Here is a 12,945-nt window from a genome sequence, read left to right as displayed (position 1 = left end):
ACCGTGACACCCACCTTTAAAACCTTCCTAAGGCCTACCATGATGTTTATTTGCAATCCTACCTGTCTATAGGGTCATCCAAAAGTAGATGAAGAGAAAAAAACAAATATCAACGTGATTCGAAACTTCTATAGGCCTAGCAGTTTTCAATGATAAGCATTCAATCCCCAATGCTTCTTGTGATGTGGTTCGCTCGAATATTCGATCTGCCTCATTTTCATGAATGTGCCTTAAAATAAACTTGGCAAATGGATGGACGGTCTGGATATAACACATTCATCATGGTGGGTCTAGTGGCAACACACCACTAAGGTTGCACCATGTAATCCAATGCTTGATCTCTTTCCTCGCGGACGAGTAAAATGCTCCACCGGTTTCGCCAGTTTCCTTTTCATTAGAAGCTGTTATCTAGGTAGTATATTTTTCAAATTTATCATCCAACGATGGAAAACGGGACACGGCTCGACCGTATGTTAGGGTTTCATACGCTCGACCGTATAGTACCATTTCCACACACACACACACACACACACACACACATATATATATATCAAGATCTATAATAATATACTTTTGTCATAAATGATCTAAATTGTCCACTTTTTCATTGAATGGATGACTAGACTCGTTCTTGAGAGTAACAAGGATATCATTAGTTGGGCCCACAAGATGAATGGTTCAAATCATGTTCAAGAAATTGTTCATAAATGATCTAAGACTATTCATTTTTTAGGCTATGATCATATGGCTAGGATCATGAGATTAAAACGATTCGTGAGAAACATACGTGGGGCCCACAAGATTGAAGGTTAGATCCACGAACAGGCTATATTTGTCTACATGATCTGGACCGTTCATTTCATAGGCCACTGGTGACTCTGGAATGGAATGGGTAACTACAAGTGGGACGAACGACATGGACAGTCCATATCCATGATCGATCCTTTTGTTTTTTGTCATAGATGTATTGGCGCATCCATTTTGCCGTCCATTACTAGTGGCTGGCATCGTTTTCCTTATGAAACCGTGGTGTGTTGATGTCGCCGAGTTTTGTGGGCCCACAATAATGTATATGTCATATCCACATCCTCTATCTACTTTATTGCATATCATTTTAAGACATGGGAGGCATATCCAAACCTTAAGTTAGACCACATCACATAAGAGCCAATACAATAATAATCACCATTGAAACCTTCCTATGACCCAACATGATATTTATTTACCATCCAACCTATTCATAAGGTCGCTTACACCTGGATGAAGGTAAAAAACAAATATCAGAGATTCAAAACTTCTATGGCTAGATAATTTTTCAATAGTAGGCATTCAATCCCCACTGCGTTGTTTAGTGTGGTTCACTTGAGCTTTGGATCTGCCTCAATTTTAAGTTATGCTCTAAAATTCTCTCAAGATGGATGGACGGTGTGGATATAACACATACATCATTGCAGGGCCCACAGAACTTTGTGACATTTACACACCATTGAGGTGGTGGTGGTGGTATGTGGCTCACATGCAATCAGCTTCCATGCAAAGTCAGCGGTGGGGCCATGTGTGCAGTGAGGTCTACATGTTGGATGGCTTGGATATTTTCCCTGTGTGCCAGGGTGACATATGTAGTGGGCATGTGCATTAGCTGATTTCTACACATGGGCGCCAGGACATGGCTGGGACCATTGTTTTTTTACTCGACCTCATGGGGTTGATACAGTCAGGTGGATTCATTATGCCAAACCGGATCGGGTGGATAGCCTACCATTCAATGGTCACATTAAAAAGGATCATCTTGACCCGTGATTTACCAAGTGTAACATCAACTATTGAAAATCTTCTTTGCACCGTCTGAATTGGTTAGAATCATTCATCCTTAGTTAATTTTGGACTTTTATGTCAAGTTTTGAAATTTGAGTAACTGAATATGAATAGGGTTATTTAAAGCTCGAATTCCAAGCACGTTATGTAAATTATTATTTTATTATTGTATATGGACGGGCCATGCACCTAAAGTCATTCACACCCGAAGTTTTTTTTTTGTTTTTTTTTTTTTAATTACTTTTAAATTCAAATCTAAATAAATGAATGTACCCTCCTCAACTTAAACTACTGCGCTTGAGATTTGTTGGCAGTCTGGTTTGTTTTCTTTTACATGTAATATGCATGAGTGTGCCAAAATTGATAAAGTGGCTTGATCCAAATAGGTCAACTTCGACCTAAGGAATGAAATAAGCAGGTATATCTAATATGAACATATATGACCAAATTTTAATAAGATCGATTGCTTACTCAACCATTTGTATAAATTTATAATGATCAGGTGATAATCGGAGGGTAGGGTTCTTCCTCCGAAGATGAGATGCTTTGTGCCTTCAATAAGAAAAGACTTTCAAAATATCGGTGCAATTAAATAAAAGAAAAAACTCATAATCGATCATTATGAGCAATAATAAAAATATATATCTTTAAAGAACTGCGTGGTATTAGATAGAGAACAAATCCAGTGTATAAGTATAGATTTTGATTACAACTAAATATTATAGCTAAAAATGACCGCTCTCGCCAAGCTGGAATCCTGTTTCTCAGAATTTTTCTAGGGCTAGGTGGACAGTAGAAGGAAGTTCCTATGGATTGCCTGGAACTCTATTATAAGGCCGCCTGAGGAGGGTGGTCTGGGCATTAGGAAGCTACAGGAAGTGTTGGATGCAATGAGAATGACGACGGCCTGGGCAGTAAAATTTGGGGATTCTAATGGCCTTTAGGTCTAGCCATGCATTCCAAAGATGGCTCGGAGATTGCCTCCGTGCATGCAGATCCTTCATCTTCTGCTATGGGGTCTCCTCTGTGGATCAAGGTTAGACGAATGATACCCAGGTTAGATAATATTGTTCAGTGGAATGTGGGCGCTGGCGAGAGAAACCTGTGGTCAGATAATTGGACCAGTTTGGGTCCCCTTCTGCAGCAAACGATCAGGCCAGTCCCAACCGATCTTCTGTCGATGGCAATAAGAGATTTCTTGGGCCCAATGGGGCCGCTGCCTCCTTCCTTCGTCCTCTCCTTCTTGTCTCAAGATGCGCTGGATTTCATTTTCTAGGGAGGTTTTTTCACCTCTGCTGAAACCGATGCCTGCTTTTGGCCTCTTGAGTCGTTAGGCTCTTTCTCCCTAAAGTCAGCATGGGCGGATTGCAGGACATCCTGCCCTACTAGGAGCTGGTCGGAGTGGGTGTGGAATGGTAATCTCCCACCGAAAATTTCCCTCTTTTTGTGGAAGGTTCTGCAACATGCAGTGGCTATGGATGAGAGAGTTCAGGCGAAAGTAATTTGCTTGGCGTCAAGGTGTTTGTGTTGTAGCGAAGGCAATATCCAGGGGCCAAGCTCAGAATCCATTCAACATCTTTTCCTCTATGGTAAGCTTGCTAGTCAGATTTGGGCCCACGTTGGCGGGCTACTTGGGATCTCCTTTTTACATAATCAGTCGGTGGTGGAAAGGGTTAGCCAATGGTGGATAGTCACTGCTAATGGGAGAGTTCCGTACATCCACCATCCGCAAATCAATCCCTGGTCTGATTTTTTGAGAAATTTGGTGAGCAAGAAATGCTATCAGACATGATAATCAACAGGTGCATTTTGTGGCCTGCCTCGCCCATATCTAGTTTTGGTTGAAGGATCTGTCCGATTCAGAGAGAAAGTCCAAGACAGGATCTTATGGGAGGTCCCAAATCTGGGAGAGCTTGGGCTTGCCTGCCCCTCCGTATAGCAATACTCGTGTGGAAATCATTCATTGGGTTAGGCCTCCCAGCAACTGGGTTAAGCTTAACATCGACGGCTCCGCCAGAAACAACCCAGGGATGTCAAGTGGAGGAGGCCTGGTGAGAAATGATAAGGGGATGTTCCTTTTCGGTTTCTTTACTGGCTATGGGAAGGGATCCAATAACAATGCGGAGATGAGAGTAGCTTATGACGGGTTCATGTTGTCTCTCAACAGAGGTTTCCGGTAGATTGTGCTTGAATCGGATTCGAAGCTGGTTATCGATCTTCTTGTTGGCAGATCCTCTCCCTTGTGACAAGGGAGACCTTGGGTCTCTAGGATTCAGGATATCATGACTAGAGGTAACATCTCCCTCAATTTCATCCACCGTGAAGGTAACAACCCGGCTAATGGATTAACTCGCTGGGGAAGCGAGGTGCAAGAGTCTGGAGTTATTGATTGTTTTGCTAATCTCCCCACGTCCATTAGGGGGTTGCTCTTCCTTGATCGGGTGAGTCTAGGTGCAGTGAGAGAAGTAACTGAGTCTGCATAGGTTTATTGTTGTATAGCGGTAAACAGAATGTCCTGTCCATGTCTCATAATAGGTGGGGCCCACTCTTTTTGCTGGGCCCACCCGAAGGGTTGTAATTTTGTGAAGTAATGAAAAAAAAACACCGATTTCTCCAAAAAAAAACCTAAAAAAGAAATCTAGTTAGATACAAGTTTGCCTATGGAAAGATGAACTGATATTAGGCAATAAAAACAAAGCCTAAATCAACCTTAATAATGTTAATGGCTTTGAAAAAATAAGGATTTAATTTTACGAATAAAAATAATAAAATCTAACCTTTAACCTTGGTTCCTTGGCAACGATGGCTAAAAGCTAACTTTGGCCTTGGTTCCCTAGCAACTTTGGCTAAAAGTTAACTTTAGACTTAATTCCTTCACAACTATATCGCTTTTACTGAAAACATTCTTTTTTTATTTTTTTATTATACGCTCGAGCGACTTTGGACTTGTTTGTTATAATGGAATTTAAGGCCTTTAGCCGAATTTTGTTTAAGTCATCGAGTTTAATTAGCATAGCCTTTGTGAACTCGGCTCGGGTTAAGTTAGACTGATAGGCTACCCGTACTGATGACACAATCACTTCAAATGGTAATATAGTATCATGTCCATACATGAGTCTAAATGGACTCATCTTTATGCTTGTCCAAAATAAGTTGTGATATGTTCAAAGAGCTTCTAACAATTTAATATGTCATTGTCTAAGATTCTCATCAATAATTTTGTGTAAAATATTCTTGATGACATTGTTACTAGCCTCAGCGTGGTCGTTGGCCTGAGCAAAGTAAGGTGATGAATGCATCAACCTAATTTTATATTGATCAACCATTGCCTTGACCTGCTTAAATGAAAATACTACTCATTGGTCCATAGTAATTGATTCAGTAATTTCAAACCAATGAATTATATGAGTATTGATAAATTCAATAATTTTTTAATAATTTATTCCCAACATAAGTTTTGCTTCTACCCATTTAGTTAAGTAATCGGTTATCAACTTCAGATTTGCCCCATTACTTTTTAACTCAATGCCCTAAAATAATCCAGCATAAATGATGGACTGCATAAATAAAACATAGACATGATGGTGGGCTCCACAAAGTTGGGTCACCAGGGTCATGCAGATATGTGACCGGGTTGGCAATCGGCATCTGAGGGGCATTTACTTCGTAAATCAGGTCCATCCATATACGTTAGATCCTGATACGAAGATCTTCCTAATTGACAACTTAGGTGTGCCACATTGTTTGGGCTTGACACTAACAACTCAGGTGGGCCAGTCCAAGGAACAGTGCGAAGTGGACCCCAACCATAAGTTTGTGTTTGGTGCCAAGCATGCATGCTGTTCATATTCGGTGAATCTTACCGGATCAAAGGCAATCCAAAATTCATCCTAATCCAAAAACTATCCTATTTGGAATGCCAGATTAAATGATATGGAATTGCATTAGATGGAATGAATACCATTATTATACATTGATTGCATGTTTGAAGATGCTATGGTATTTTGACCATCCAATCCTACCTTTGGGATCAAATTACTTACATTTGGTGGACAATTAACCAAATTTCACTACTAATGCCAGTCACCCGTATGGATATACAACTTAGTTGCATATGGATGGACCATGCGGATAAAACACATATGAAAATGTGGGGCCCACATATGTAGTAGATTTTGAAATCCACCTGAAATCCCATAACATATATGGATGGGACGGAATGATATGATATCTAGATTAATTCAATCCTTTCTATTGCTTCCAAATGTGGATGAGTATCACTTTTCATACGAACCGTAAATATGAGGCAAACCTGATGGACAGGATAGATGTCACGTGCAATACTCTCTCTCTCTCTCTCTCTCTCTCTCTCTCTCTCTCTCTCTCTCTCTCTCTCTATATATATATATATATATATATATATATATATAGTCATGCTCCCCTGCGCACCTACGCAAGTGCGCACCTTTGCACACATGTCATGGGTGTCTAATCTGAACGGTCCATGTGATGCGGAATTCTATGAAACCCTATGTGACAAATTTTCACACTGATCTAAAATTCTGTTGGGCCATAGCAAAGAGCAATGCAAATCAAGGGAGGAAAATGTTTTCATTTTTCAAGGGCCATCAAAGTTTTAGATCAAAGTAAAACTTGGGCCCGGGGGTTTAACGAGGTGTTGCTTCACATGAACGGTTCAGATTTTGGATCCACATCACGTAGGATGGGTTCTCAAAAAAGTTCGCACGTAGTACGTACGAACTGGTTTGCAGGTGAGCGTTTCCGCGCGCGCGCGTGTGTGTGTGTATCTGTGTGCGCGCGCGCATGGGGTCACTAGATTAAAGTGGATTGGATTCAGGTTGGAATAATCACATGTATTTGAATTGGGTTAGATTGGGTTGGGTCGGGTTTGGCTGACCATAGAGGGTTCTATGTTGGGCACCTCATGTTGGAATATAGGTGGGGTTGTTGGGTCCTCTTGAGGTCAGGCAACCCAGCCGAGATTCACCCCTACGGTTCAAGCCCTTTGGCCAGGCCTGTGCAAAAACTCAAGGGTCTGTTTGGGCAGTGGGATTAGAAGGGATTAGGTGGGATGGGATTCAGAAAACAGAATTATTACCTGTGGCAGGGATTGTCCCCTGTTGCCATGGGATAAAATTAATGTCATGCTTTCTTGATAATATGACGGTGGATTGAATGGATATGCCCACTATCACTTGAAGTTACTTAGAATAACATACATGTGTTATATCTAAACCGTTCATTTGTTTTGTAACCTCATTTTATGGCATGGGCCTAAAATGAGATAGAACCAAAACTTATGTGGCCCCAAAGAAGTTTTCAACGGTAAATATTCAATTCCCATTGCTTTCTATGGTGGGGTCCACTTGAGCTTTAGATTTACCTGATTTTTTGGCCCATGCTCTAAAATAATCTCGATAAATGGGTGGACGGTGTGGATATAGCCCACACATCATGGTGGGACCTACACAACTTTCCAAACATTGAGTGAAATTGGCACAAAACCCAATGCAATTCCATTTAATGTAATTCCGAGCTTTTACATTCTTCCCAAACGTGGAGTGGAATTGGCACGGGACCAGATGAATCCCATCCCGCCTAATCCTTTCTAATCCCACTGCGCCCAGACAGACCCCGAGGGATTAGATATAAATGGGCTAAGTCTACTTATGATTATAGACCTAGTTACGGTGGCAAGTAGTCTTCAGGTACGGCCAATGATTTAAGCGGCACAGTCCAGGCCCAACTATGCCATGGGCCCTAAGGCTGGAAATGTCACAGGCGCGGGCTTTGTAAAATGAAAATTTTCAACAGGGCCGGCCAGACCTATTTACAAGCCTATGGGCCTCTATTCTCAGCCCAAACTCTCCTGAAAATGAGCTGGACTTTCACTGGGATTGTTCATGTCGCTTGCTAAAGCGGACTGATCTGCTTTCATCACATACAAGCAGCGCCCAAGCTCAAATGGGATGGGTGGGCTAGGCCCTGGCCTGTATTGATGATTAAGATCCAAGGCCTGAGTTTAACACAGTAGGTCCATGCCCAAGTTCGTGCCGAACGCATCGGCCCAGAGTAGCCTGTCTGGACCGAAAATTGATAAAATCCCTATTTCTTACTTGAATGTATCTATCTATTAATCAACTGGGCCACACATTTTAGAGATCTAATATGGAACGAATTGTCTACATTCAAGATGAATAGGTTGCATAACCTAAGATTGAAATGACCTATTTGCAGGATATAGTAAATGTAGATATAAAGTCGGGTCCCAGTCTGGTTAGAAATTTGAGCAGGCCATGCATGCAAGGCAAAAGCCTGACCGGGCTAAGCTGGTGGGTCCAGGCCTGGTCCCCACCCATTGCCACTCTTACCGATCATCCATACCATCCATAGGATCGGCACGGGCTACAACATCCGTTGTATACAGTTGGTATAAGACCGGAGCTCTGTGGCCCCACCATGTTGTCTGAGTGGAACACGGATTAGGTGCAACCCGGGTCCACCCAGGTGGATGTTTCCCTGACCATAGGGCCTACCTCGATGTATGTGTTGTATATCCATGCCGTCCATCAGTTTTTCCAGATCATTTTTAGGGCATGGTCCAAAAAAAGAAGCAAATACGATCTCAGGTGGGCCACATAGTAGGGATTGAATTCCCACGATTAGAAACCTCTGGTGGCCCACAAAAGTTTTAGATAGATGCTATTTGTGTTTTCCCTTCATCCTGGTCGGTGTGTCCTAATCAACAGGTTGGATGGAAAATAACCATTATGGTGGACCCTCAGAAGTTTTTAATGAGGCATTCAATAACCACCGTTTCCTATGGTGTGGTCCGCCTGAGATTATTATCTACTTCATTTTTGGGACCATGCCCTAAAATGAGCTGAAAAAACTGATGGACGGCACGGATATACAACATATACATCGAGGTAAGGCCCACATTCAGGGCCGCACCCATCTGCTGGATCCAATCCGAGTGGGAAACCCGGTCACCAGGGATATCCCTTATGATCCCAACTTCTGTGGGGTCCATCATGATGTAGATGTTTTATCCACGCCGTCCATCCATTTTTCCAGGATCCAAAGATCAAGTGGACCACACCAAGGGGAAGTATGGTGTGGCTCACTTAAGCTTTGGATCTGCCTTATTTTTAGGTTCGTGCCTAAAAATGATCCATAAAAAATGATGGATGGCACGAATAAAACACATACATCATGGTGGGCCCACAAAGTCGGGTGACTAGGGACATGCAGATCGGTGACCTGTAAGTTAGATCCTCATGCAAAGATCCTCTGATTGACAACTCAGGTGTGCTAAACTGTTAGGTCCTGACACTGACATACACCTGACTAACAACTCAGGTGGGCCACACCAGGGAGCAGTGCAAAGGGGACGAAGATGCAGTCCAGAAACCTTGATTTTAGGTTGGTCTTGGCAAGTGTGGATGAGACACCTTTTACATGTATGGTGATTAGGAGGAGGCAAACCTATTGGACGGAATGGATGTCACCTGTAAAATACAGTGGGTCCCACAGAGCTTGGGTGTTTTACATGCTATGAAATAGCCGTTGGTGTAGAGGATTTTGCTTCCCATGTTGTGTTTTTATAATAAAGAATACATTTAAAAAATAAAAAAATTATTTTAGAAAGCAAATATATTTATTATATATATTTATTTATGTTTTTAAATATTCATTAGATTAATGGTGAAAGGAGGAATTTTTTATTCTAGAACCGTGATATGGATGTAGACACATGTGGCTCTTTAAGTTTATCGTATGTCGAAGGTAATTTGTTATTTTTCTTCCTGTATATATATAGGGCTTGTTTGTTTTCTACTTCACTGTCATAAACATCTAGAAATATGAATTAATTATTTCCCACCAAAATTCCAACACCATTCTCAAGGTAGAGTTGCGCTATCATTTTTAATGCTCAAATCAACGTGGAATGCAAATTTCATATAAGGCACGTTGTGATGCATATATCTTATCCATGTTGTTCATCCAGCTCTGCTAGCTCATTTCAAGGCATGAGCCCAAAAATGAAGCGGATTAACAAGTCAAGGGAACCACATGACAGGAAATTGTGGGATTTGAAGGCTGACTCTTAAAAACTTTTTGAGGGCCTGTAAGTCTTGGATCAATCTAACATTTGTATTTTGGCGTTATCCATTTCCCCCTGACTTCTATGAACAAGTTAGATGACAAATAAGCCTTAAAAAGGAAAGAAAAAAAAATCATTTCGAAGGTAAAAGTTTTAGTTCCACCGTTTCTTTGGGTATGGGCTACTTTGTTTTACATCTACCTCATTTTTAAGCCCACATGCTAAAATGTTGCAGTAAACCGCTTGAATATCTCACCTACATCATGGTGGGTCCACAAATTTGAATCAATTCTTTTTCAACTGATTTTTTAGATGAAAATACTCTTAAAAATCAGACATGCTTAGAGATTAAGAATGACTTAATTATTGGAATCTACGAAAAAGAAAAACTTATCTATCTTGAAATATTAACTATTCTAATAAAGATTTAATGTCACAAATCAAATTTTATTCATCTCATGAACACATCAAACAGAAAGAAAATCAGCTATCAGTACAATACTCTGCTCGCACTTGCCAAGGTGACACATATGTGTGAGATCTAAGCCGTTCATCATGCGGGCGGTACCTTTTTCTGCACATGGATGGCAAAAGTAATAAGCCAAGGCTTCATATTTAATGTACGCGTGTGCTGCATCAATGAGCGGACTGGCCGAGCTTTTGAACAGGCATACCTACATGGTGGCGACTGGCTGTCTCATGAGCGGTTTGGATCTCACACTCGTGTAAAACATTGGCACTAGTAACCGCCCCTAGCTAATCCAGACAATGGCAAATCTGTTTGAAATGGTCCACGTGATGAGGCAAAAGAGCCATGAAGACATCGATCCCGCCCTTCTCTTTGCATGAAGGTATGAATATCAGCAATCCCTCTACAGGCAAGTTAGGTGGTAGAAAAGCACATGGCCCACCTCCACCAAAATCAAGATCATGGAACTGAAATCTCAGCCAACTATCCACTTCCAGATCCGGACACAACGAGTTACCACTGCAAGGAGCAGCTGCAGCCATCTCCTCCCTTCCTTCTCCTCTCTTCCAAACCTCACCAAAATCGATAAAAGACTTGAAATATGCATCGTTGATCCGAGCTACTGCATCATGGATCACCTTCGCAGCAGATGCGTGGGTCCCACTCAACAACTCCCCCACTCTCAATTTTGGGTAGGCCCATAACACCAAGTTACCAAAATACTGCATCGGGACCGTCGGCTTAATACGAGCTCGGCCATTCACAGCCACCCTCACTTGAGTCAGCTCATCATCCTGCAGTCCACGTGCCAACGTGATCTTCTTCCACAGGTGGGCCATGAGACACTCGAAAGTGCTGTATTGATGGCCTGGATTAACATGTGTCTTGAGCCTGGCTATGAATTCACCAGAGAAATGGACAACCAAATTCTCTATGTATGATAAACAGACCGAGTTGGAAGTGGGGGACACGGCCAGAGTAGTATTTTCTCTAAATTCCACAGCCTGGTGATTGAAATCGCACCTTGGTGGATTCCTTGGGACTGAAATGGCTGCTCGATCATGATAAGGAAGTGGGTCCACATCAAGGCCACAGACTAATTTAGCCCATGCAAGGAAGAAAGAGCTCATAGATTGTCCATCAGCTACACGATGATGGGCTGTTAGGCCGATCACAAGACCGCCACACGAGAAACGGTTAAGTTGGATTTGTAGCAACTCATCAACACCATCAAATGTCGGATGCAATTTCCTAAGATCGGTCGATGGGTCGAGTGGGAATCGTTCGATCAGTGTCATCTCTATCTGGGTCTCGATCAAACGGATCCCTGCATTGTTAAGAACAAAACAAGGGTGGTGTTGTTCATCTATCGATAGTCTCCCAGCAAGGTGTGGAAAGTAGGTTAGAGCTTTAGCGAGGCCTGCTTTCATCTCATCGTTTGTTGGCATGGGCGGTCTGAAAGCATAGATGATTGGGACGTGAAGATTGAAGGCGGCTTTGTCGAAGATGGTGAGGGGGATGTGGGTATTGTGGAGGGGATTGAACGGTGGAGATGGAGAAGGTTTCAAGGTGGTGGTGCTGAGTATTTCTACAGCCATTGCAGTAAAGCTTCACAAAGAGAGGATTCTTTGTTTTCTTTACTGAGGTGAAGATGAGCTATTCTACCATGGGTTTTATACAGGGACTTTGGCCGTACTAACCTCATAGTTTGGGAAATTACCTAGAAAGCTACAGCACTCCATATATCCCAAGAGTTACCTTCTGACAACTTTTGAATATTGTTTTGGACTAAAATGCCTCTGTCTTTGGTTCAGAAGTAGTACAGCCCTGGAGTGAATAAGAAGTTATCTTCTTTTTCAAAAGCTGAGAAAGTGAAGGATTGGCTACTCCCCCTACCACCAGCCAATGGCGGGTGCTCGGTTGTTTGTGGGCCCCACCACCATATATGTGTTTCATCCATGCCATCCATCCTTCTTGCCATATCATTTTATAGCTAGGGCCCAAATATCAATTCGATCCAGTGCTCGTGTGGCCCAGATAATAAAAAATAATAGTAATTGTTAAAATTTTTCAGGCTCACTGTGATGTTTGTTAGAAGTGTACACTGCCAATGTCAGGATTTTTTGGGCCCACGGCGAGCTGGCTGATAAGGTGGATGGATCGGATCACCCCATTGTAGGCCTTAAGCTATGATACCAATGGTTTGGTAAAAGAGGAAGTCAACACATGGATACCATGATTCATGCAACATGACAACCACGACCCATATAACATGACAACTACGACCCATGCAAACAACAACTCATATGGGCCCCACATTGATGTATGTGTATAATCTATGCCGCCCATCCTTTTTGTCGTGTCATTTTAGGGGCAGGGCCCAAATATCAGCCTAATTCGGTGCTCGTGTGGGCCACAAAATAGAAAATAATGGTGACTATAGAAACTTTTCAAGCTCACTGTAATGCTTGTTAGAAGTGGATACTATCCAAGTCAGAACTTTTTGGGCCCACAGCGAGCTAGCCGACAAGGT

The 12,945-nt window shown here is 42.1% G+C and overlaps 2 protein-coding genes across 2 annotated transcripts; one reads left to right on the top strand and one right to left on the bottom strand.

Annotated features, from left to right (window-relative positions):
• Positions 1–2,767: 2,767 nt before the first annotated feature.
• LOC131244045 (uncharacterized) lies at positions 2,768–3,995 on the top strand. Its single transcript, XM_058243715.1, has 2 exons — positions 2,768–2,851; positions 3,663–3,995. The coding sequence occupies exons 1-2, from the start codon at positions 2,768–2,770 to the stop codon at positions 3,993–3,995; spliced, it is 417 nt and encodes a 138-aa protein (XP_058099698.1).
• A 6,363-nt stretch (positions 3,996–10,358) lies between these two features.
• Positions 10,359–12,041, bottom strand: LOC131240480 (tryptamine hydroxycinnamoyltransferase 2-like). The gene has a single exon (XM_058238740.1). It carries the CDS (start codon positions 12,008–12,010, stop codon positions 10,700–10,702), a length of 1,311 nt encoding a protein of 436 aa, XP_058094723.1. The 5' UTR covers positions 12,011–12,041; the 3' UTR covers positions 10,359–10,699.
• Positions 12,042–12,945: the final 904 nt, after the last annotated feature.

The sequence above is a fragment of the Magnolia sinica genome, chromosome 1 (genome assembly GCF_029962835.1).
Source record: "Magnolia sinica isolate HGM2019 chromosome 1, MsV1, whole genome shotgun sequence".
Lineage (NCBI taxonomy): Eukaryota > Viridiplantae > Streptophyta > Magnoliopsida > Magnoliales > Magnoliaceae > Magnolia > Magnolia sinica.
This window is presented reverse-complemented; position numbering and strand designations above follow the sequence as displayed.

Excerpts from the sequence above, each read along its gene's own strand:
- LOC131244045 (XM_058243715.1), top strand. The coding sequence starts at position 2,768 with ATGCATTCCAAAGATGGCTCGGAGATTGCCTCCGTGCATGCAGATCCT. Across the intron at positions 2,852-3,662 it reads GGTCTCCTCTGTGGATCAAG|GATCTGTCCGATTCAGAGAG; the intron begins GTTAGACGAATG and ends TTTTGGTTGAAG.
- LOC131240480 (XM_058238740.1), bottom strand. The coding sequence starts at position 12,010 with ATGGCTGTAGAAATACTCAGCACCACCACCTTGAAACCTTCTCCATCT.